The sequence below is a fragment of the Parus major genome, chromosome 5 (genome assembly GCF_001522545.3).
Source record: "Parus major isolate Abel chromosome 5, Parus_major1.1, whole genome shotgun sequence".
Classification (NCBI taxonomy): Eukaryota; Metazoa; Chordata; class Aves; order Passeriformes; family Paridae; genus Parus; species Parus major.
The window spans coordinates 54,726,159-54,752,692 of NC_031774.1; the positions used below are offsets into that span (position 1 = coordinate 54,726,159).

Below are 26,534 nucleotides of genomic sequence, written 5' to 3' on the forward strand. Positions count from 1 at the left end.
TTTGCAGGAGACACTCCTGAGGATCCAGTGGTTCCTCTTTTTCCAGCAAAAACTAAAAGGAGCAAACACCCATCTGTACAAAGGGCAGATGTGGATTTTTGTCTCCAAACCGTGGCAGCCAGATGTTGATAAAATAACATCATTTTTAACTCAGCACACACCTTATTTATCAAGATACAACTTTCAGAAACAAGCACTGGAACAGTTCCACTAAATACACACACACCATATATTGTTCCCACAGTCAGTTAATTATACAACCTAGTGGAAAAGCCTCGTTAATGTTATGCACTTTACAGAAAGTATCTCTATCTATCAGTGGAGCAGTATCTTGTAAAAAACACTTGCCTGATTAGCTGTGTCTTCCCTTTTAGAGACAAAAGAAAGCTCTGAATGATAAATTTTGGCCACGACCAACAATCACGCAGCAATCAAAACCGAACATTTTTTAAGAACAAAGACAGAAAAATCAGAAATTATCAGGAGAGCATCACAGTAACAGATGGGCTATGTAAAGGTTTTATGTTTTATTTACAGCAAATATATTACAGTAGAAAAGGTTAACATGACTCGTGGTTATGGAAGGATGGTACATATACTTACATCAAAAGGGTTTCATTTCCTTGGCACTAACTGAACCAAATACGAGGATTCAACACAAAAATAAGAAACAGAACATTTATTAGGCAAACTCTAACTGTACACATCTGCAACTGGGGTTTCAATGCAATCCAAAGAACACAAACAAGTCATCAGGATGGCAAGGACTTTTTCAGCGAACATGTTTAACCCTCAAGACAAGGCTGTCTGGCACCATTTAAAAGTTGCTGTACTGAACACACTGATTTTAAAGAAATGTCATAGATGATTAAGACTGAAAATGCACTCAGCACAGTGAAGAAGCCCATTATTTTCTGTATTTCTTTTTTCACTCCCACAATACCAGAGTGTTAAAAGGCTGCATGGCAGACAGGCTGGATGCAACAGCTGGAGGGTTTTGCCTGTCAAGCAAAGTGACTTGCAGCAAGAGATGTGCTTTCTGCAACAAACCCAATGATACACAGCTTGTGTGGCTTCAAGGAAGATGATCTAAGAAGAACAAATGTTGAAGCCTTATAAGCTCTTTACATCATAATCAGAATCCTGAGAAAAGCAGGATCCTAATTACACCAAGTGAATTCGGGCTTACTTATACACAACAAAATTGTCCAGATACATCAACAGTAGTAAACAGAGTTAATGCAGTGTTAATCTTTTTACATTTTAATGACTAGCTATAAAAACAGAAACTAGCATGTTCAAATCTGTTTACATTTCCTGAGCTTAGTTAAATGAAGAAGGAATGAACATTATAAAAATCCCAGTAAGTCACCAATAAATTAAAAATGTACATAACCACTATAGCATAAGAAGCTCAGAGTGAAGTCTGCCTATCCAGTACCCTTTCTTTAGGAGTCCTGTACAGAAACCATGCCATTAACTTCACCAGCAATACTGAGATGCTATGGAATTGTAGGTCTTTTTATTGTTTCTTGCTCTTCCAGCAGATTGCCTGATGGCCTTTCCTAATCAAATCGTATGAGAGCACTCAAAAACTGCAACCCTCTACTTGCAGTGCACAAAACAATGTTCTCAGCAACACAATGTACTCCTGAAATCCAAATTTCCTAGCTGCAGTTATTTGGGTGGGCTCTCAGCTCCCACACACATCACTGCCCTGGCAGCAGGTTTGGTTTCCTTTGGGGGAACAAACCAGGAGACTGGAGGAAAGACCCTCGGCAATATTCATCTTAGCAGTTTCTTTAAGAGCCAACATCTTGCATTTGAGAAAAGCACTCGACCTACATGAGTCATAGACATGTTTATTTATGCATGTTTATTTCCTGCATAGAGAATACTGTGTACCTTGGAATAAAACCCAAGCCTTGAGAATATACTGAGAGTGTATTTGTAGCAGTGCTATGGAAGATTAATTCAAACCCAAACAATCAAACTCAACAGTCTCAAAGACTTGCAGAGCACAAACTTTGATAAAACAAACCACTTTTTAAAAAACTGTCTGCTATAGCATACTTTTATTTTATAGATAAAAGAGAGGTAGAAAGGTTTATCTCCTCAGTATCAGTTTCTGTGCAGTATTTATAAAGTATCAGAAAAAAAATCTATAGCTTTTTGGTGAAAATGCCAGCTTTTCTCCTAAGAATTATAAGAAATCTCTTCTTTCCACTTAAGTGCTGCAAACTAAGTAATTTGAATTTGGTTCAGAAGAGCTATTCTTTCTAGTAGCCTTACCACACCAATTTTGTTACCAAGTTCTGCTTGTAAGAAGTCATTACAGAAATACTCTTAATGCTCAAAAATTCCTCATAGATACAACCCACCAAACCATATTTACCAGCCAAATAGTATCAAGTCTGCTCCTAAAAAAAGCACTCACTCTTGATTGACTTGCACGATCCATCTTATGCAAGCTACCAAGAGGAACAGAGAATGCAAGTATGGAAGGCTGTGTGGCCCTTCCTTCCCCTCTTTGGTGATGACCTCAGATGTGAGCAGCATCATCACCCTGTCTGGCAGAGCATCCTGAAGCAGCTTCTGTTCCTGCCACAATGCATTCTCTGGAGCAGGAGGATGGGTGGTGCTTTAGTAACAAGTGCTCCTCAAAAAAGGTAAGAAGGAAGACCTGACCAGGAGACACAGCTGAACAGAAACCATACTGGTAAGATAAATATCCATCTTTCCCTGGTGTTAAAACAAGCCTGCAGCACTACAGTTTTCATGATTGTCACCAGATAAGGGAGAGAGATGGAAACATCAGCTGCAGACATCAGGAGTGTGATCCAGAGTGCAGCTCATTTCCCACGGAGCCGAGAGCCTCGGGCCCAGCAGTGCCAGGGGAAGGCAGGTCAGAGATCCAGGGTGGGATCTGCCCACAGGGGCTCCACTCCTGACCCCTGCTCTCATGGCACTGCCAGAACTGATCCATCTGTAAGAGAGGACCTGACTGCTGACATTTCAGGGCACACAGGGCTGGAGCTCCAGCTTTATTCACATAGCAACGACTGTTCAAGGGTGGGATTTGAGCCATGAAAGTCAGGCTGCTGCATGGTGACCTTTAATTTACCCAGTGAATGTTAAGCAAATTACATTAAATTAAATTCAATTCAGTCAAAGCAGATGCTAGCTTATTTATTAAAAAGCTCAGCTTTCTCTTTCTTTCAACTGGTTTTAGAGACCAGCAGCTCCTGGGAGCAGACCTTCCCTCTAACTTAGGCAAGAGCAGCCCCACAGACGTGGCCAGAGTGACTCTCCCACGGCAACACCAGCCTAAAGAAGACCTGGCTGTCCCTAAGAATGCCCAGCAACAGCACATGAGCACAGCATCTTTGCCTCCTTGCTCCCTACACTTCCTAACAAACCCAGGTTTTCTCCCTCCTTCCACAAAAACCACTCCAGACTCACAGTGGAAGACAATTCTTCACTGCCAACATTGCCTTCTACTGTCAGATATTTTAAGGAATCTATGAATTGATTAATATAAAGAAGTATTTACTCTGCTTCAGAAAACCAGAACTGCTCTGCAAATATATAACTTTTGATAGGGCTAGGTAAGGGAGTTCATATACAGTAACATGGTTGCATTCACAATCCAGGTAGCAAACATTTGTTTCTGTCAGTTGTAGCATGATGAGACAACTAATGCTCCTGTACTCAAACAATCAACAGGCCCTGTCCTTCAGCCTGCTCCCTTTCAGCACTATGCCTAAAAACAGTCACATAAATAAGGGAAGTGCTGCTTTCAGCCACACAAGCATCATGCACAGTCTGTTTTGTCTCTTTTCTTTTGTTCTCTGGAAACATTACTCTCATTAATTTAATTCTCCAACTATGATCCACCAAAATAAAAATAAATTCAAGTAGGAATCCAAACTGGTTATTGCTGGGTTATGGGTCAATGTAAACTGACCAGACCCAATGCCAACCTCGAATTCACTTTACAAAAGTAAGGATTGCTTGATTACATTTGCTGACCATAGACAGCTTCTTTCACTATTCATACAGTTTGAAGACATAAGATTTGCTGAGAACAAGACATAGTCCATGTCCCCTGGAAGTAAATGGAGCTAATAGCCATCATCTTCATCCATATCACAGCCATAATCTGAAACACACAAAGACAAGGGCATATAAAAATGCAAATATTCTGGGCAGACAGAAGACACAAAAAGAAGTATTGCTTCTTTAAGGTTGTTTTCTTGCTATGTAACTACATCGTAATTTTTGCCTTAGGCAAGCATCTTAAAAATCATCTATCTTCTTAGGCCTAAATAAGTTCTTGCATGTACTTCCCTCAATGAAATAAAATTATTTTTAAGCATGTATGTGTAAGTATCTCTTCTCACTCGTCAATAAACCCTCATTTAGGAATACTTGGCACATGTATATATGAAATACTTGGTTTAATTTAGAGGCTAAGGTGATCAAGCCTGATTGTCACAAGTGACTTGGCACACAGTGGCTGATAAGCAGCAGCATTACATTTACAAGTAGGCACGTTTTTCACTAGACATAGGCACCAAGGAAAAAGTTGATTTGTTTATATTATTCCTGGATTTATGAGCTGAAATTGCAAGGGTTCAGAGATAGCTCAGAGTTCCCATCAACATCAAAAGAGTCATGGAACAAATCCTGACCAATACATCTGACTCAGACCTTCCTTATCTTCTTACTTCTAGACTTAAAATTCTTGCCCAGATTTTTAACCCAGTTTTGTTTTCTTAAACAATGCTGAGTGCAAAGACTGTGTGCTGTGTGTCAGAAGGCAAGTCTGTATGTTTCTGATTCTCTTCTGTGTGCTTCTGAATGCACTGACACAGATACTTTCTGATGTGTAGATGAACCTATGGATAATTATTACACATGAGCACTGAGGAAAGTTAAACTTTATATTCCAAATCCAATACAGGGCAACATCTCACTCAAAGAGACAAGCAAATGCTCAGAAGCAGAATTAAATGTAATCTATAATGATTTGTAGAATGGGTGAAGTTCACCATCTGTAATTCATGTAGTTATTCCAGGCAGACAGGCTTAAAATCCATGGAGAAAGCAACTAGGAAAGAGTTATTTGTTGTGCTGAGCAGCTCTGCACACCTGCATTTGAATTCTGGGAATACTCCTTTCCTTCTCCTTTTTATTTTTATTTTTTAACTCCAATTTTTCAGCTGTTGTCCAGACCAGACAGGGAGTAGTGGAATGTTCTCAGAATGGTTCAAAATTAGTAACATTTACAAAGAAAAAAACCTCAGTGACCTTTATTCTATTTTTGTGGGGGGTTTATTAATAAACATAGACCCACCCTCCCCCACATGGGTGCCTTTACTTGGGAACGTTATTCTAATAATAAATGCAGGCAACAAACTGTTTTTCCTACAGTTCAGCAATTATTTTCCAGCAGAGGAATCAATTCAAAAGCAACAGACACTTTTGTGAAATATATACATATTGCCCATGAAAGCTAAATGAGTACTGATGCAAAGTTTTTTGCAGTAAATAACATTTCAGTAGGAAACTTATTCCCATCTTGAGTCTTTGCAACCCATAATTAGCAGCTCATTTTAAAAATAATTTTGTGTATTTTCAAAGCTTAACTTCTAAAGGGAAGTTTTTAATAAAGGATAAATGTGGATGTGTCCAGCTAGGAAAAACCACAGCGGAGAGGAGACTGCTTTTTCCTGCCAGCAAAGAAATCTAATTAAAGCAGTGGCTTTGCTGGGTAACCCAAAGAAATTAGCACACATCTGTGAACCATACATGCACCACCAATGCCATTCCTGCACTTGGGGATAACTGCTCCCTCCTAACACCTTCCCCAGAAACAGAGTGGGATGATTTGTTCTGTTTTGAGCTGGTCACACACGTCCCCAGGGCTCATGGGCAGCCTGGACATCACTGCAGCCTCCACTGAGGAGGCACAAGGAGTGGGGAGGGGAGGCTCAGGGGGCCCCAGGCACTGCTAATGGAGCTGTTACTGATCCCTAAACTCCTCAGATCCACCTTAATAAACCTAATTCTGGAAAACACCTCACACTTCTGTTTGTTCTTGAGAAGCCCTCTCAGCTTAAAGCTCAAGATGCAAAAGTTTTCCCAGGAGGAGTCTCTAAGGTCAGGTTTCAGACAAGGGTGACTCCAGGCTTCCCACAGGAATGGGTAATGCTGAAAATGCAGCAGGAGCTCCGGGAGAGGGACAAGCAGGGGAACCCTGTGTGTCCCCACCCCTGCAAGAACAAAGCCCACAGCACCAGGAGATGGTAACTGCAGCTCACCATTTCCTCCCATTAACTGCAAGGCACTCATGCAGTGATCTTCATCTTCTTCTACCTCTTCCTCTTCCACCTCTTCATCAGGGTTGTAAGCTACTGGGCCACTCTCCACAAGCACAGCTGCTGGTTTTTCTACATTAGAGGCTTCAGCCTGTGCATTTGGGAAGGTAACCTGCATAAAAGAAGAGAGAAGAGTAGAGCAGCCCTTTCTTTGGTCCAACATTTGCACAGAACTTCAGCAGCTTCCAAACAATAGGGACAGGAGAGACAGAAACTCATGTCCAGTGCTACAGGTTCAGCTGTTCTAATCAAAGTCTGAATGAAAGTCAGGCAAAATCACCCAGTTTTCACTGAGTCCAGAACAAGGCAACTGAAATATCCATTAATGGCAACAGCAGAAGAAGGATTCTCTGGGAAGCACAAAGGAAGGAGAAATTTGGGAGCAAAGGCTCCTCAGCAGAGCTCTGTGGGAAAACTTACAAACCTCTCCCATGGTGTGCTCAACTCACATCAGGCCTATTACAAAATAACAACGTTATTGACAATTTAATGATAGCAAAAATGTACCCTTCAAATCAGAAAAAGCCCAACATGTATTAGTTTTGACAGCTCTGGTTGGATTTATTTGGAGGCGCAATGAGCTGTGGAACAAATAGCACTCTGCAGACAGCACTTAATGTGATGGCAGAGCACTCAGTTGATAATGCACACTGGCACCTGTAACATTACCTATGGAATTCATCAGAATAATGATCTCCAAACACTAACTTGGGAATCAATCATTGACAGGACCTGTTCCATACGTGTTCCTCCCCAGCTGCTCCAAGGTTAGGCACAGCATGGAGGGAGAGAAAGGGCAACACCACAAGGAAACAGAGGTGAATTTGGAGTAGGTAATATTGTCTTTGGTTCACTAAGAAGAGATCTGGGAATAGGGCAGGAAGCAGCAACACAGACTGTGCCAGCACAGCCCAGGCTCTGGTCTTTCTGATCTTCTAACTTTCATGGTGTGCTGAGTCTGGAGCTCCACCTCCTTCTCTCATCCAGAGAAGAAACATCACAGGAGCTTTACCTCCATCAGCTCTGTAATAAGGAACTTTCCACACCCACTCTGCACTTGGACTCTTTGGGGTTTGTACACTAGAACCCATGGCACACAAAACCAGCCAATTAGTATCAATTTGAAGGACCTAAAAGATTAACCATGAATGCTGTGTTGTCATGTGAATAATTCTGAGAAGGAAGTACTGACAGTACCTGTCACGAGTCAGCTGTTAACAGCACCAAGCCATTTTCTCTAGTAAGAAAGATGGAAAAGACTGGGACCACTTCCTTGGAAGGACAGTGGTGAGGTGCTTCTAAAAATGAATGGTCCAGAGAACAAGAAACCCCAAATCCTCTAGCTCATACCATGAGAAAAGTGCCACAGTGCTCTAGGTTTTAAATTACAGTACACAGCTATGTACTGCTGCATGTTCTCCAATTCCATTGGCAGCAAGCTCTGATAAAATGCTGCAGTTTATTTTTATTTATCTATTTCTCTATAAATGTATTTACTTGGGATGCAGTAGCTCCCAGAATCCCTGTAACTCCAGGCACTTCAGAGATACACCATAAGAGAAAATCCCTGTACCAGAAAGTTGATAGTCTAATTATTCAAACATCAAAGCTGTTCCTGAACTTGTCATATACCATGACAGTCAACCTAAGGAATCTGCCTGAGTTTTTCAAAGTCACCTCAGGGTTTGCTCCAATAGCTCATTAATAGGGCAAAAGACACCCATTAATTTTAATAGAAAATCAGGTATTTAGATATTCAGATCAGTCAAAGACAGGTTTTCATTATTTTTTAATGCTCAAATTAATCATATTATTTAGAGGAACTTCCCTCCAGTTTATATTTCCCATCACTGCTTTTGCCTTTAGAGTGATCAAATTGAGTCCATCTCGGTATAAGCAGAAGGAGACATAACAGTCTGAGACAAATCAGCATCATAATATACATCAATTTATATGTTTAAAAGTATCCATCTGCTCTGAAAAAGTGGGTGAATATAAAGGAGATATGATTCAGTCATTATTTTTTAAAATTGCACCATGCTAATTAAAATGTGACCTTCTTCTAATTATCACGTCCACTTCCAGACTGCTGTACTTCTAAAAATGTGCAGAGTTTTCTAATGAGCATAGAATAAGAAGTGAAAATGTATTTCCCTAGGCAGGATATCAAACTGTTTCTGAAAATCAATGACTTTTAGTAATTTTAAAAATAAGGCAGTCAAACAACACCTTTAAATAGAACTTCCTGAATTCACTTCCAGATGTCCTGGACTGGAGTTTGGCACTTAGCTTTATGTATGGATGGGCAATTGTCAAAGGTGTTAAACTACCCAAGGGAACTGATCCACTTTCAGAAGGGTGTTAGTGTCACACATTCATGGATAAGAGGGACAAATACCTTTGGCATCCTGAATTTTTGGATATGCAGTAGACAATTTGTTGTACACAAAACGCCTGTGAATACTCTGTACAGTGTGAAAATAACAGTGAAAGAAAGTAGCAATCACTGTTATCTGTTTTCACTATCTGATAGTAATCATGACCCCTCTGAGATGCACAAAGCCACCCAAGGAGGGCTTCTGGCACTGGCCAGTTACCAGCACTAACCTTTCTGTGGCACTATTACATTTTCAAACTAAACAAAGCAAAGAGTAAGCCAGGCTGTACAGGGTAAGCTCTTTCCACACTGCTCTCTGACAGAAGCCCAGCCCATCCCTGGGGTCAGCTCTGTCTGCACAAAAGTGGAATTTGCAAAGTCCTTCTTCTCTGTGAGGACAGCCCAAGTGCTAAGAAACAGGCACAAGCTCTGCCCTCTCCTACCCCTCCTGACCATTGATTTGACATGGACCTTTTTAGATGCCTGCATTCTGTTTTTTGTTGTCCAATGAGGCATCACAAGACTGTGCTGATGTTCCTAATGGATTAGTAAGAGCAAGCCTGGGTTAGAAAACAGCCAATGTCAGCTTTGCAGCATTCACAGTAACCAACTCCTGGCCTGATCAGACAGACAAGACTAATTTCTTTTACCCTTATCTACCACATGACCAGAGCCAGGCTGAAAACAGCTTGTGGGAATTTCCTAACTCAACCTGTTGCACCAGGAGAAGTGCTGGACTTTTCATACCTCTTCAGTGGCAGCCTTCTTAGCAAACTGGGTTGAAATCAAGGGTCTTAATCTGCAGAGAAAGAAAGAAAAAATGCTGAACATCAGAAAAGTTGCACAAGAGTTTGACACAGAGTATTCATTCTCCAAACAGTGAAAGCACTTTGCTAGTGTTAGGTTGTGCAATTACTTTTTTAATGATTTAAGATAAAGAGCAGAGAGCCACAAATGCCATGATAATTAACACACACATTCCCTTGGAAGCATCTGTCCCAGATCAAGGTAATAATAAAAGATGCCAGCACAGTAGCAAAACCTCATCTCAGTCTGCAGCCCCAGCTTCTCCCCAAGGTCTTTGAAATAGCTGCATTTGTTACATTTTACAAAAATCAAAAGAAAACTGATTTTTGAAAGAATGCAGACATGGCAAGACTGGGCCACACTCTGATTACCTAGCACTGGTCTACAACTGCTTCCCTGTATCTGATGAGGCATAAAGGATACCAGTAAGATTATGCATGCAGGATACCATAATCATCACAGGCAAGATTTTAACCTCCAGCTACAGAAATCATAAAAAAACCAAAACAATAGGGACCCTGAATACCTTGAATGAGAAATGACAGAAATTGAACATAAAACATTATTTTAAACCCTGAATCAGATGTGAAAGAGAACTGCATATTGGGGAGAAGAGCTGGATCAGTATAACTTTACAGCTAAGTGTTAAATATTATTACTTCTGAAAAACATTTCATAGTCTGTTGTTTCCTTACTGCCAAGAAGGCTGCTCTCAATCCATCATTTAGTGTTACTTTCTGGTCTCTCCTGCTCATCTAGATGTATCTAGTCACAAAGAGGATGACTTGCTTTCCACAGAAAAACTGCTCAGACAGCTCCTCAAGCATGTCTTTTAACAAAGTCTAGGCAAACAACTTAATGAATACCAATTTATGCCTCCAGAGATACAGTCTTTTATGATAAGCAGTATTTTACCCTCATTTTTCTCTTAGTCATTCCTCCTTGTTAACACACAGAAACTCGTTGTTTTCCTACTAATTTATTTATTTCAAATACTCAGCAGGAGGAAACAAAACCCCAGAGGATGAGCAGGGGAGACTCAGATTATTATCTCTGATGGTGGAGACAATATTAAAATACAAGATATTGGCTAAGCTTCAAAAAGGTTCAAAACCTGGTCATCTCTGAAATGCTTTGCAGGACCCAAAAGGAATTTCAGCAACTCAAGTAATTGAAGGTGCCTCCTCCCAGCAGATCAAAACAAAAAGAAGCTAAGGTAATGTTTCAGGAGCTGTGCTGCTGAAGAATCCAGAACACATTTTTTTGCTACAGATACTTCTTGTCATATTACATAATTACAAAAAAATTTCAAGAAAGAGATTTTTTTGACCTACATAAATATCTATTACTTACAAATCCTGGTTGACTTCTGGGCTCAGAGAGAATAGATTTGAAGGCATGGACACACTCCTGCCTATGTGCTCACCCTTCTATTTCCATTATCTAACCCCAGTTGTAGAGTTTTCACCTTTAAACGTTGTCTATTCCAACCCCCCTAAAGGACCAGGGACACCTTCAACCTTGTCAGGTTGCTCAGAGCCTTGTCCAGCCTGACCCTGAATGTTTCCAGGGACAGGGAATCCACCACCTCTCTGGGTCTGTGCCAGTGCCTCACCAACCTCATAACAAAAAAATTTTTTCCTTAATTCCTGAGATTTGAGAGTATCTACCTACTTTCAATCACTGTTTTCCAAAACATCGTCCTGTTTAGATGCTTATAAACATAAAGATGCAGCAAAGCCAAAAGGTTGCATAGCTGAAGGATTCTAATTACCAAACAGGTTGTGTTTCATTGACATGACTGAAAAACACCCAACACTGGTAAGAAATTAAGGAATTTTATTTTAAACCCGTAGTCATGATTATTGCAATTAACACTGTACCAAAGATAGCACCTTTTCCCTCCTGCTACCCAAAGACATCAGACCTCCCTGGAGCACCCAGAAAATATTTCCTCCCCCCAATTAAAATCAAGCTGTTGAGTAAGACTCACAAGGTAATCAGAAACTGCTGACATTTCTTTTAGAGCAAATTATACATGTGCTCACACAGTGAAGAAAACAATCACAGCTACAGGAAGCAGAGAGTAAACATTCCAGTTTCATTTTAATTAAAATGGTCCCCTAATGAAAATAAAAAGATTCACGTTTATGAAAAGCCTATTTGCAAAAACTTTAGTGCAGCATCCAAGAGCCCTTCTATACCATTTCTCAGCAGCAAGGGACTCTCACACCCAAACTGAAATTAAAGCTGTATTTCTGTTCCACGAGAGCCGCTCACAATGCGCATGTCTTCGCTTCCTTACTACAAATACAGCACTGCCATCTGATTTGGGCAATACAGTTTCTCTCTCAGCACAGTATAAAATGCATCCAAAAGCAGTGGGGTGGATCCTGCTCCTGCCATGGATGGCTGGCACCTGCTGCAGGCCAGATCCAAGGGGGTCACTCATCACCTGGGTGGAACGGCCCAGCCCGCTGCCCTTCCATACTATCTGCTTCCTAAAACACTAGCCAGGACACTGGAAAAAGCTAAAAACATTGCAAAGAGAGACAAAAACTTACTTCCCCTCTGAAATACGGGATTTGATTCAAACTACAGCTATAAAAGTTATAAATATATAACCCCCTTGGCTCTCCTTATGCTTACAGAGAGCCCTACTATTACTACTGTACAAAACAGTTTAAGGTTTTATAGTTGAGGTGTTGTTTTGTTTCTTAAATGCCCCAATGTCCTGACCTCCTTAGACCAGAGCAGCTGCTGCCACCCCAGCCATATGGAGCAGTAAATTACTGGCTGCCATGGCTACAGATACGGGCCCCTTCTGTTGTCTGGCTGCATCTCAGAGGGTGGAAAAAAGTGTCCTCATGGAAAAGCATGACTGCTTTTGAGGCTGGGACAGGTCTGAGTGTTAATGATCAAAAAGCACCTTGAAAAAATAAGTAATTGAAGTATCCTATCCAACTTTCACTGGGCATGACTCAGTCTCATCTGTAAAAGGCTACCAAGGGACACACATGCACAAACACTCTACAGAAGAAAGAGCCCGTCCATCAAAGTCCAGACTGAATTAGAGGTTCACAAGCTCCATAAATAATAACATCCTACACTGAGGTACAATTCCATATATACTGAAGTGACAAAAGCATCCTTTTAAAATGCCATGTTGTGACTGGGAAATAATGGGGGTCTTGGTCTTCCAAAGTGTGTCAGTTGTTGTTCACTACTTATGATGACTTCTGGTTTGGGGAATTTTCTTTATGAACTTTGCAAATTAACACAGTACCTTGTGGGAGGGAATAACAGAACAATAAACTTTCTGAATATCAGTGTGATCCATAAAAGGGGATAAAAAAGATTTCACACAGCCCCAAGTGTGTTACATCCACACTTCAAACTACTTCAGAAATTATGCAGATCTACTAATGCTCATGTCAGCCAACACACATAACACTGGAAGCAGATTATCTTGACATGTTTGTGACAAAAACTAATGGCATGGTACAAGGCATCAGAGGCTGCTCCCTGCCGAATCTGCTCCGCTCTCAGCTGAGATGTGCACGATAACGTCTGGGTTTGTCCTCCAGCTTAACAATTTACAAGAAGATTCAATATAATAGCTCCTGACAGGGCTGGAGATCACACAGACTGAACTTTCAAAGTGTTTTTCTCTGAAAAACAAGCTGGCTGTGACAAACAACAGTTTTTATTTTGCTTATTATTTAATAACAAAAGATTACACAGCACAGTACATACATAAAAGAGAAAAAACATTGAGAGGTAATAAACCCACCTGCATCAGACTGTTCATCCACCAAAAAGTTTGACAATACCATAACAATCTCCTCAGTGCAATTCTGCAAGTAATTTGGAAACTCACCCAAAGCTCTGATTCTTACTGAATTTTAATTTAATCCACCCATGTAGGGAACATCTTATTGCTGCTTACCACCCATACTAATTTTATACACTGATGGTCCCAGAATACACAATGGGAAGCAGAGATTGAACACAGGCCACAGCCACAAGCCTGCAGTGTAATTAGGCAGGCCATCCAAGACAACTGCTCATGAAACCTATATATCCATACACAGGCCTTTCATGTGCAGGGACAGAAAAAACTATTGAGAAATGACTCAACAAGAGACAGGTCAGGTTCTTCATGCTGGCCAGAGATCCTCCTCCCACCTGAGGCCAGATGGTTTTGCCTCAGGAGGTCAGTTCACTAGACATCTGTGTGAGAAGGAAATTAATATAAATGTTTATACAGGCTAAGAGTGCCCTTTAATTAGGTGCTGTCAATGTTATCCTTACCAGAAAGCTGGGAATTACCTCTCTGCAAGGATTTAAAGCTCTTCTTGGAAACACAACAGCATCAGGAGATACTGACCCACTGTCCTGCCATAGGGTCAGGACAAAGGGGTGACCCTCCTGGACTTGGATGACTGCTGTTTTCCAGAGGGCAAAACAAAGGCTGCAATGACCACTGTAACCCTGGAGCACTTTGGGGTTTGCACATCCAGCTGTGGATCCCATCTTCCACATCTGCTTCTGCCTGAGAGCCAGATGCTCACAGGAGCTGTTCCCCCTGCTCGAGAGGAAGTGGAGGCATGCAGCCAAGGCCATGGCTGGCCCTGACACCCATGAACAGCAGCATGATGCCCTGAAGACAGGGGCTGGGGGTCAGGGTGCACTGCACCACCTCAGAAGTCCAGATACAACCACAGACACCATTGTGCTCTGCAGAATGACAAGGCAGCTGTGATGCTCTCACCTTGAAACTGTGTGTGCCTGAATGTGAGGTAGGCTGAATGTAGGTTTAGGCTTCTTCAGGACCAGGCTCTTCACCCTGTCCAGCTCACCATCACTGTGAAAGCCCCAAGGAGTTTCTCTGAATCACTCCCCCAAGTACCAGAGATGTAGAGACCCCAACTAATGGCAGAAAGATCCCAACTGAGAGGATGTCCAAACTGCAATGAGCTCAGCTCCCACACAGCGAGGTCCCTGTGCAGATGGCTCAGTGCTGCCAGCTGTACAGACATGACTGATGGAGCAGCAGGCAGGGTCTGAACCCTCCTGGATACTAAAAGACAGCTAAGCCAGTTCCTGCTAACTCTGCTCCAAGATCTCTGCCTGAACTCCAACTCCACCAACAGTCAGTGCTTTTGTCCTGTTGCTGAGCAAGCAACACTACGGAAAGAGCCATTTCAAGCAGGAAAAAAGCAAACTGAAGTTGACAACAAAAACTGAAGTGAAATGAGGAATTGTTACCACTACTGATTTCCACTCAGTCCTCTTTCATGATGGATCAGAGGAGTTTGGCTTTCATCAGTGCAGTGCCAGACAACACAGCACGGAACATCTTCAGTGCTAATGAGAGCAGTCTCTCCCAGCAAACACCTGGAACTGAGCACTGAGGGACCAAAAAACACCAGAAGAAACTGGACAAAAGTAAGAATCTCTATCATTCACTAAGGAATAGATTTACCACTGAGGAACTAAGCACCTACACCACTCACCAACAGGCTTTGGAAAAGCAGGAACTTTGCTAGTGTGTCGTGAGTTAAACAACTATTTCAAGGTTTTCAGGGGCTATGACATCCGTCTTCAATAACCCAACTCAGAGCAGTATTCTTCTGCGTATCTGCAGCACTTTTTCATCAGTTAGATGCTGGAAAATAGCAACTTGCTCTTCTTCCAACTGTCTAAACTAACAGATTTTCAACAGTAAAAATGAAAAGAATGACATCTAATGCCACCTCATTGGGTCCAAATGAAATTATGCTCCTGCAGCAGATCCCAAACAGTATCTGCACATATCTGCTTCTAAAGGAAATTGCTGCAGACCATGGGAAATTACAATTGCTTCAGGACAAGACAGGCTGACTGATCTAATATTTCTGGTTGACACACCTTCTTCCTGCATTTGTCAATAAAGATACTGATGAGCTCATCTCTCCACAGGTCAGAAAAGTATTAGTTGAAAACATGCTATTCCTTTCACCATGGAAATTTTTCCAGATGAAATGATGGCAGCAAGGCAAATCTGCACCTTGCTGAGAAAAGCTACTTAAAATAAGGAAGCTATGAAGCATTTTAATGAAGGTAAATGAGTAATCATAATGGTTTCAGTTAAGCAAGTCTAATGGCAGTGTCACTTTTAAGACATGGGTGTGAGACAACTCATGTGGTGACAATCCATATGTCTTAACCATCGTGTAGCACCGACTTTCAAATGGCAACAATAGAGAATGCAACTGCTATGGCAGAAAGAACAATTATTAGCAGATAAGGCAAATAAAAATAATTTTAAAATGGTGCTTGAAACTATAGTAACGAGCAGTGAAATTTTAAAAGTTAAATGAACACATTATCATCTCAACAGAAGGATTATTCTATTGAAAAATTCTCAGCAGTAGCACTGCCGTCTGTTTCTGGTGCAAATATATTTTTCTAGACTCAAGCAAGGAGGATTACAGATATTTGCTTTTGGACAAGTGTTTTGATCAATCTTAACTTCATGAAAGCTTCAAATGAGGTAAAAGATAAAAAGAAAACACCTTGGTAACCTGCAGTCTCTGGGAACAATTCATTGAGGTTGTTATACCCAAAGGTGATGCCAGATCGATTGCTGGATCTTCCCTGTTGACACTACAAGGACAAAAATTGTGCCAGACAAAAGAGTAACTCACTTCTTCCATACCTCTAGCAGCCTGTACCACCGGGCAAATTCAGTTTCTCTCATCTAATTATGTAGGCAAAACTTATATTTTAGAATTCAGGCAACTATAGATTCATACAAGTAATCCATCAAGGAATAAAGATGGATGACTGATTTTTTTTTTCCTTGTGTCTGGTCTATTATACATTAAAGAGCAATTTCACTGGCAGCCATCTGGAAATCAATGTATTCCAAGCTTTATTTTATGATTACCAACATTCCCCTTCGTAACTCATTTCTAATTATAAGCAATAAATCATTCCTTCTTGCTTGTAATTTATAACAGCCAATTATGGCAAACCTCTTATTTAAATAGCAAATCTCACTGTAAAACATCACATATTTCGAGGTATGCACAGAACATCTAATCAGGAAGCCAAATGGTAGAACGGTGATTTAACATGGGTTTTGTGGCCACCAAGAAGACACAAGTGGAAGAATCCACCCTCCCCTGTGACCTGTACACACCAGCACTTTTCAAAACTGAAAGCACAGGTTTCATCTGCCTGACTTGAGTTAGAAGAGATTTATGTGCAGCAATGCATACGCCAGGACACAACTCAGGGAAGGCTGGTGTCAAGGATTCCCTTTCCTGTGGCAGGAAATGAATAAAGAGGCTGTGGCAGAAGAAGCTGTAGGTTGGTTAAGAACTTCTGGGCAATGTCTAGTTTCATTTCAGGAACTTAACAGTGAAAGAGCACGGCTCTAAATTTAGTATTTAAAAAACAACTCAAGTAGCTTTTCCCATGTCTGGATTTGTGTTTGAAATGGGCTGGCCTCCTCCCTCCAAGCCAAAGGACTCCCCCATGCTCTGCCCAGATGCTCAACATCACACCTACTCCCTGTGAGAGGGGTTTTGTAGGTTAGCACAGAGTACGAGCAAGGCATTCATTCAGATCAATTTTCCCCAAACCTCCCAGCCAGGAGAGGATCAGGCAGAACAAAGCAATGAAACAGTCAGCAGAGAAAAAGTGTCACCAGATAAATCCTGATTCTTCCTTTGGGGAGAAGCCTTTAATGGTGGTTTGCTATGGCAACCCTTACCAACAGAACACCAGCAAAGAAATGTAATGGAGGATGTCAGATAAGACCAAACAGGGTCAGTCCAAAAGCACAGGCAAGGACACAGAAAAATTTTTAGTTATATTTGTTCTTCAGTGTAGGTCTGAGTAACAGGCATGTGAGTGCAAACACAAGAGAGAGGCTTCTTATAAATAGCTCTGCTGGGATTTGTCCGTTAGGAAAAAAACCTCACTCTTGTCATGAAAGTATTTGATACAATTTTGGATACAGAATTTATTACATGAGAAACTGATCTCAGGAACGTGGACGTGGTTCCCACTGAGATTTTATTCGGTCATCACACAGCTCGAGTCTGTTCCAGATTCACATCGTGTCATCTGGTAAGCGTTTACAGTAGGAATCTAGGGAACTGGATTTGGAAAAAATCCATCACAACTGACCTAAATCTGATCTGACCTGAATAATCAAACTGAATACCAAATTCAAAAATGGCTAGACAGAAGAGAGGAGAGGGAATTCTTCAGCTGCAGGAGTTATGCTCTCCTCGGCCATACATTGGGTTAGGCACCCCTCTTTTCCCAAACAGCCATGGTGATGGAGGCTGTGTGAACATCCCCTTGTTCCAAAGGTGTCAAAGACAAATGCACCAGTGCTGCAGGCTCCACCGTGTTCCCTTTCCTTTTGAGATACCATTCACTCATGAGAGAAAGTGGTGGTGCATTCCTCCCTGCCAGGCCACACTACAATCTAAGCACCTGGAAGTGAGGAATGGAAGACAGCAAGTGAATAAGAAAATCCAAAGAGAATGCTGTGGAAGGGCAGTGGTGACCATGTCAGTACCATCTGGCTGTGTCTTTGCCACAGTCACCCCAGAGGGTGGCCTTGGCTGGTGTGGTACAGCAACAATCACCAGGAAATGTTTTGTTAGACCCATGGCCATGCCAGCCCATCCTACAGCCACATGTCAGAATCACAACCTGTCTTGTCACCAAGCCCTGCCCGTGTCACTGCCTCAGGGTCTCAGGAGGTTACACTGCTTTATTGCTGAGACAGAGCTGAAGATGTACAGGTGCAGCACCACCTAAGCAACACACCACAGATGGATGATTATTTAGAGACCCTGTAGTGATGTGTTCAACAAAAAGTTTCACCACTTTCAAGATTCCTTATCTTCTTTTTATGAGAGATCTAAGTATTATTTATTAGTCTCCTCCAAACACAAAGCTCAAAGGCATTTTAACATCTGCTTTACTCTCTCAGCAGTGAGAACAAAAACACTCTGAAGAACACTAAAAAATCACCGGCTTGATGTCGGCAAAACTTGGGCAATATTTCTGGCAAAAACTTTGAACAAGGGTGCGAAAAACAGCCTGTAGAAAACTAAAGGGAAGGAGAAACAGACACCAAAGCCTATAAATTTCATTTTGAAAATAAGGCATCATTCTTATTATGCCTGTGGATGTGTATCTTCCCGATACAAAGTTTTAAAAGCTTTACATAAACTATACTTCTAAGCAAGCTTGTAATTAGCTAGGGGCAGGCTTGGCTTTAATTACAGCTTGAAGAGGCACACATTATGGAAATACTTAGCTAATAACCACAGCGATGCTCTTTTGATGGCTGAGGTCAGGCCAGCATGTGATTGCCATGTAACCCCAGCTGAGCACTTTCTGTCCTGTGTAAACTGGGCTCCCTAATGAAGGAGCAGGACCGGTCTGTCAGGCCTTCCCCCTGCTCTGCCGTACAGGCTAAGCCAAGCTTTGCTGGCAGCAGTGCTGAGATGTCCTCAGTGCCTGCATCTGGCCTCCCTGCTCCTTACAGGAATGCTGTGGGATACCTGTTCTCACCACAGCTGGAGATGCTGTGTAAAAGGAACCAGGGAACCTGACACAGAGAGATGAAACTGCAGTATTTCAGCATCAGGCAAGAACAGCCTGCACCCAGTGCATGAACTGGTCAGGTATCAGCATACACTGTGAATACATACCCATTAACCTGCATAGCATTTTTCAAAGTTAATATGAGGTTGATCCCACATCCCATCCCAAAAACCCAACAGGATACCCTACAGGAAGAATATACCTCCAATACAAAATTCCTGCAAGTTCACACAGCTCTCTCACAATTTTGGATCCAACCTTTACTGGCATAAGAAAGGACCAGAAAGCAGACTGTACTTTATTCCAAACTCAGAAACTGCTTGCCAAGCAATCCCTACTTGGGTATAAGTATGCATGGATAATGAAGTGCAAAACCAATACAAATCACTGGGAAAATGGCTATTTACCATTGAATATGACACAAGCTTAGAATATGCATTGCTACACACTGTGGGTGCTTGCTCATATGCTCTGTTATGTACCAATGAATCGCTGAACTGGGTCACAGAAGCCCTTCATGATCTACAAGTCCTGTCTCCATCACAATGCATCTGGTACAGATAAAAAGATGAATATAAAATTGCAGCCACATTATTTTACAGAAAGAAAATTCAGAATGGAAATGTTATGAAGGAAAACCATACTAATTGCTGTTTTAAAATCTGTGTACAGTACTTGCAGCTGCTTTTGAGAGGTGAGAACACTGCTGCTGATGTGGGGAGCAGACAGCACCATCTCCTCCAGTGTGTGTAAGGCTGCACATCTGTGGTGAAGTTAGGTGAGCTTTGCAGGGGATCCTATGTGTAAAGCAGATTTACTTGATAGTGCTTTGTTTTAATACAGCTTAATACTAGTGTTAATAGATAGAATTATCCAATAGAAATCTCACTCTAACTGCAGGGAAGATGCCTTCACAGCCTCTCATGCTGGTTTAACTGGATCAATTGGAAAACCTGTCCAGGTGAAGACTGTACTGCCCACAGTCAGCTGCACGTGGCTGGTGAACAGGGGGCAGCTCTGGGCCACCAGTCCCTAATCTGGCTCAGTCAAAACAAGCCAGGCCAGCCTAAGGAGACCTCTGTTAACTATTACCTTTGAAATTGCTGGAGTTTACACAGTCAGTAGAAGGGCACTTGCACAGGCAGGTCAGGCAGTAGATCTGAGCACAGAGAAGCCAAGTTCAGCTGGAAAGATGTTTTCCTGACCTTGGCTTACAGCCAAGGCTCCCAACACCTCCTCTGCACCAATCCCTCACCTGGACTGGTGGAAGGCTGACACCAATCTCCAACATTCAGATGGCCAAAACTTCTGTAACTGCAAAACAGCCACTCCCCATCAAAGCAAAACACGGCAAAACACACGTGACAAGATCTCTTTAAAAATCCTTACTCCACCTCAGTTTTCTACTCAACCCTTCCAAGAAATTGTGGCCCCTGCTGTGTAGTTCTTCAGCCAAAAAAAATCCAGCTTCTAAGAAGGGCCAGTGTAAAAGCCAGGCAAGCAATTCCTCTTGCTGAACATCTTCTCCTCCACTTCACTGTAGCTATGGAAGATGCATTAAAAAGAAAATTACTGCAGCTACAAGGCTCCATTCAGAAACTACTCGTGCACATCCTCAACTCTGTGTACACAGAAATACTGAGGGGTTGGAGTTGTCCTTCAGCACTGTGCTACTCCATCTGAGAGAGTCACATAAATGCTGTGTAAGCTACACTCCTACCAGAATGACTAAGATATGGGCTGTGAACAGTAAAAGAAGTTCAACTGACCATGAAATGTGCAAATACTACAATAAATTGATATTTATACACTGTCTTATTTATACAGAATTCCTCCTTCCCATCCTATTATTCATATTTTGTCACCGTATTGTGTCTAGTTTTTCAGACAATTTTAGACATATAACAGATTTTAGTACAACTCTAGTGACAATGTGTAAAATCTGAAACAAATGCTATCCATCTCAAGTAAATCCCTGCTTTTTCCTTTGTACTTAGCAGAGCTTGCTCTCCAACCCCATCATGAAATAACTGCATTGAACAGAGAAGGCAGAAAATTCCTACTGTAGTTCAAATCCCTCTAAATACTAACCTATGTTTGAAGATCAATAAAAAAAAAATAAATGTACTTTCAGGTTAATCTTCTGCCCCTTTTTTTTTTTTTTTTTTATTTATTTTGAACTTCAACTCCTCACATTAAAAATTCCCAGCAAAGGCAGTGATATTGCTGCAGGACCTGAGCTACAAGAAGTGCTCAGCAGCTTTGGGGTATGCACAGCCCCTGTCCCGGCTTTGTGCCGCACGCACCCTCCTCTCCAAAGGGAAGGGGCTCCCTGCTGCACACAAAGACGAGGCTGTTTGGGCTGAAGTCACAACTTCAAAGACCAGCAGCACAGAATTTGCCAACTTGCTTGGCCATTCAAGCAAATGTCAACTGAAACAAAAGCACACCGAGGAAAAGTTGTTACCAAACGCCAGGCTGGGAAAATAATGCAAATTTGTATCAATGATCAACGTAGCTTTAGCTGAGCCTAATGAGCGAGTTGCTTATGTTTTGTTTTGGTTTTTTTTTTCATCACCACACTTCTTTTGCTCTCTAAATGCATTTCTGAAGCATCAGTTTCAGAAAAAACTTGATTAAAAATAAACAAAACAGTGACACCCTCCCCTGCTTTTTAAAGAAGCTTTAACACATAAAGTTTATATCTTCTACATTCTGTACTTGGTCAAAATATGCAGCAAATGCCTAAGAAGTGCTTGGCCCCAGGGAGACAACAGCCTGCACAGACTCACTTGTAACACTCATCCGCCTTTCAGCTGTTTAATCTCCATACACTGTATTTCCTTTATCAGCATAGCTCCACTTTGCCTTAGTTTTTTGTGTCTACAAAGTATCGTGAGAACATCAATACTTGGCAAGCTAACACTTGGGCTTTTAGCATGACATCACAGATCTCTGGGTTACTTTGCTCTGTTGGTTAGTAAAATGTTACAGCAAATAAATAGTTGTATTAAAGAGGGCTTTTTGTTTTGTGGCTTTTTTGTTGTTTTTTTTTAAATGCAATTTAAGTGCTATATTGCAACATAAACACTTTTTATTGTGAATGTTTTTATAGAAAAAGTTTTACAGAGTGAACTGCTTTAAAGAAACTGAATCAGATTTAAATACATGCACAACAGACTTACATTAGAAATTAATTCAGTAGCAATTTATGATACTTTGATGTGAATTTTCACAGTCATTCTTACAGCAAGAATGTATAAGTTCAGAAGTGTTATATTTTGCCTGGCCACAATGGGGAAATTACAGCTCTAAGGTTCTTGTTACCTCTGGGCTTCTGAATATCAATAATTTATTTGAAAATCTTAATACAAGAAAGCAGTCTAAACCTCTTAAACAAAATACATGTTTCTACTATGAACACACTTCACACAAAGGTGCTAAAACCAATTGCCAACTCTGGTAAAAGTCGGTCAATCCAATATTGAATTCATTTACTGCCTCTACATCGTCCCACTGAATTCTGATGCCCGTGCAAGTAGTCCTAACATTCAAATTCCACATCCATCTCACTGGATAAATATGAAAAAATACACTTCAGAGATGGCACACGAGTGGTGTGGTGTTTGCACCAAATGGCAGCACCACGCAGAGAGCCCCAGAGCAGATTTCTCTCATCTCTCACCAAAAGCGGTCTGGGGAGGCCACTGAGCGAGCGCTGTCCCTGCAGTCATGCCCTGGGCTCCTGGCCCACCAGCCCTCCTGGCAGCACAAGGAGTGTGTTTGGCAAAACCACACTGGAACAGCCCCCCTTGCCTGCCATGCGCCGATCCCTGCGATCCCCCCGCGGCCCCCATTAACAGCTGTCGGTGTTTAATGCACTTCAGTTCAGACACAAAATCCATGGGGTGTTCCAGCTCCCAGGAAGCTCAGGGCACAGGCTCTGGAGCTTGGCATCACCAAGCACTCTCCTGTAGACATCACCTGAACAAATCCCCCAGGATGATGCAGGAGAGGCCAGGCTGATGCTATGCCTGACCCACCAAACCCGGCTCTGCCCTCCTCCCATTCCCTGGTTTTCAGAGGAGGACTCCGTCAGACTCACCCCCTCAGCACCAACAGCATCTCAGACCCAACCAAACCCCACTGCTCCCAAATGCTGGTATCCACCTTGGCCAGCAAGCAAGTCCAGGTGTGTGCCCTCTTACACAACCAGCATTTTTGCAGCCTGGCTTTTGCTTTACTTTCCATCACACATTTCAACATCACAGTTCAGATAAGATGATGTGAAAGCCCCTTACATTTTTTAAAGGATAACAACACCCCGAGTAGGTGTCTTTAGCAGCAAGAGCTAAAAAGTTAAGACTCTACATGTCAAACTGCAACTCAAAGTTGGCTTTAGTTCTGACATGAACAGCATGCAAGCCTCGTATTTATTAAAAACAGATGAAACAAGTCCCAATTCTTTTTGAATAGCAAAACTACTGAAGAGACCTGGTGGAGTTTAGCAGAGCGGGAGGTTTAGTTGTCTATCACCACACATTTAAACACTTGAGGTCTCTGCAATAAATGTTGAATTGAATTCACCATCAAAAGACAAAATCCATGTTCTATCTGCCAAAACCTTTAGCAGCCTAAACAGAAAATGTCACAATTGATTTTCAGCAAGGGTATAGAAATAAAAAACAACGTTTTCAAGTCTTTAGGGGATAGATAGATAGACAGATAAACAGCATGACAGACAGAAGAATTTATTGCTACAGGTAATTTTTTATTCCTCCTAAGCAAAAATCAGGCTTCCAATGGATTGTTACAGCTAGACAGATTAAGAAAAAAACCCCCAACTAATGAGTAATTTTATTGTTAAATTCTCTGATCTGTCACAGCCATCGGCCTAGAGGTATAAAGCTAGCAGATTTTTTTCCTAAAACACTACTGTTTTATTTGCATTAAGGTTAAAGTGTTTCCTCGCTCCTTGACTGGTGTCAGATATAGTAAAATAAAACCATTTGAAAGGAGTGAAAAAACCAAAACCCACCCGGAGCGATGAAAAGTGCTGTTTTGGAGGCTCTTTTCCCCCCTCTCCACCTCTCTGACAAAGTCATGAACTAGCCCTGGGCTCACTTCACACCACAGAGCTGCTGCTGGGGTTTGTCTGCAGAGCCCTCCCTTGCCCGGCCCCCTCGCCCCCTGGCTCTCGCTGGCCAGGAGATGCATTTGCTGTGGGAGGAGGCAGGCCTGGTGCATTTCCAGATCCTCTCTTCTCTCTAAATTTAGCCTGGGTTTAAAACTCCTGATTTAAAGAGTGCAGTGAAATAGAGAGCAAAGGAAAGGCGAGCCAGTGTCCGGAAAGTCTGGAGGTTGACTCCCAGCACTTACTGAACACACGCTGCTGGCGAGCGGCTGCTGAGCTGATAAGCTGTCTGCTCTGCTCACAGCCAGGCTCCCACGTTTGAGAGGACTGTGAAATAAGCAACTTCATAACACTGCTGTAAGGGAATTAATGCTAATATTAGAAATGCAAATTTGAATAATCAGGCTCTGCAAAATGCAGGCCTACTAAGCAGCAAGCTGGAGCATTTTCAAAGCTACCACGTAACCTGTTTTCATACAAACCTTTCAACATGAACAACTGACCTGCACCCAGCACCAGATTTTAGTTTCCCCTTCTGTTTGCCCCACTAAAAAACCCAAACAAACAAACAAAAAATCTTAAAGCAACTTCTCCTACTTGAGGTGGTAAAACATCTGTGACAATGGCCACCAGAGTGGGGAAATAATTAGCTGATGATTTGTTTCTTTAGAACTAAACCCAATTTCATAGAGTCAACAGGAGCAATGGTGGAGAGAGGTCAAGACAGCTCCACACCAGACCAGCCCGGGTTGCAGGCAGGAGCTTTCAGCTGCTCCCATTCCACAGAGCGTGTGACAGCCCCACTCATGCAGGAGAAACAAACCAGCCCTGGTGATTTACAAACGCCTTTTAAGATGTTCTCAAACCCTTTTGCACTTCTACTTGTGTGAGTAGACAGAAGAAGGAAACTTTGCAGGTGCTGACTTCAATGAAGGGAGATGAAACTGGCCCACCCTGGCGTCCTCATCCTCCCCTCTCACCCAGCAGTGACACGCAGCACCCTCTGCTTGCACACAGTTATGGATCACCCCCAGCTACAAAGGATCCTTGGAAGTGAGTAAATGCTTCACCATCACCATTTGTCTCTTTCTTCCAGTTCATGAGTGCCCTAAGGAAGAAATTCAGACTTCATCTAATCAGATACAGCTCCAAAAGGAGACAAAGATCTTGATTCACTTCAATATTTGGCCTTGAACCTGTATTTTGACTACGCTGTCTTCCAACACATCACCCAGCCATACCACCACTAAGATTCCTGCTGTCCCACTGAAATCAGCCTTTTCCTCAGCTGCATTCCAGCTCTGCCATGCCATATGCTGCTGTTTCCATCATCCACACTGCCAAGGCTTGCACACTTCCCTGTTCACAGGCTCCTCGCACCACACTCTGGATGGGGCTTCAGCACTTCCTCCAGAACAACATCACTATGTTCTCTCCTGCTGAAACCACACTAATGACTCCCATCCTCTCATCTGCAGAGGAAAATGGTTCTCCAAGACAGGCCCCTAATGCCTCCCTAATCTGTCACATACTGCTCCTCCAATGAGTGGCCCAAATTGGTCTTTTTGTAGAGCCTCATATCTAATTTGCAGTCCACTATCTCTTTATCTTTTTCAGCCTTATGGCTTTTACAGCCTCTGCTCCCATGTTAGTCTGCGTTTCAGATTGTATTTCTTTGGATGCATTAGCCTGGATGTTTTCCAAGATGCTCTTTTTTATTTCCTACTCTCGGTTATATATTTTTTTTCCTTAGCAGCACTACTTTGCACAGCCATTTTCAGTCGACTTTGCTGTATGACTCACTTTATTGTCTCCTGCAGATTTCATTAGTGCAGTTCTCCAACTCATTATGGGGTAGGACTGAATTTCATGCATTGTTCAAGCTTTCCACAAAACATCTTCTTGCAAGTTAGCACCCTCCTTGCTCTTCACTTTGGCAGCTGTGGAACCGCTCCTCAAAAGGAAAGATCTTGGGGTAAGAGAATCTGCCTAAACAGCAAAAGTTTCCTAAAGTGCTAGGAGGAAAATGCTAACAGAGAATCCGGGTGTGTTATCACCATTAGCTCCTGGAAGACTTTGGTTTTTCCCATGACCTGTTTTGTTAGGTATTTGAAGGTAACTCCTTGCCAGGAACAGATGGTGTTCAAGCAGACAACTGGCAAAGGATCCAGAAGAGTGCACTGAGATGGTGGTGCGTGAAAGTCTGGCC

The 26,534-nt window shown here is 42.1% G+C and overlaps 1 protein-coding gene across 2 annotated transcripts in view; it reads right to left on the minus strand.

Annotated features, from left to right (window-relative positions):
• Positions 1-503: 503 nt before the first annotated feature.
• BRF1 (BRF1 RNA polymerase III transcription initiation factor subunit) overlaps positions 504-26,534 on the minus strand; it is a 172,263-nt gene continuing 146,232 nt past the window's right edge. For both annotated transcript variants that reach the window (XM_015630574.3, XM_015630575.3), the window contains 3 exons: positions 9,508-9,559; positions 6,327-6,495; positions 504-4,162 (listed from right to left, as the gene is read on the minus strand). In XM_015630574.3, coding sequence (XP_015486060.1) covers positions 4,125-4,162; positions 6,327-6,495; positions 9,508-9,559 — 259 coding nt within the window. In that variant the 3' untranslated portion in view covers positions 504-4,124. The remainder of the gene's footprint in view (positions 4,163-6,326; positions 6,496-9,507; positions 9,560-26,534) is intronic.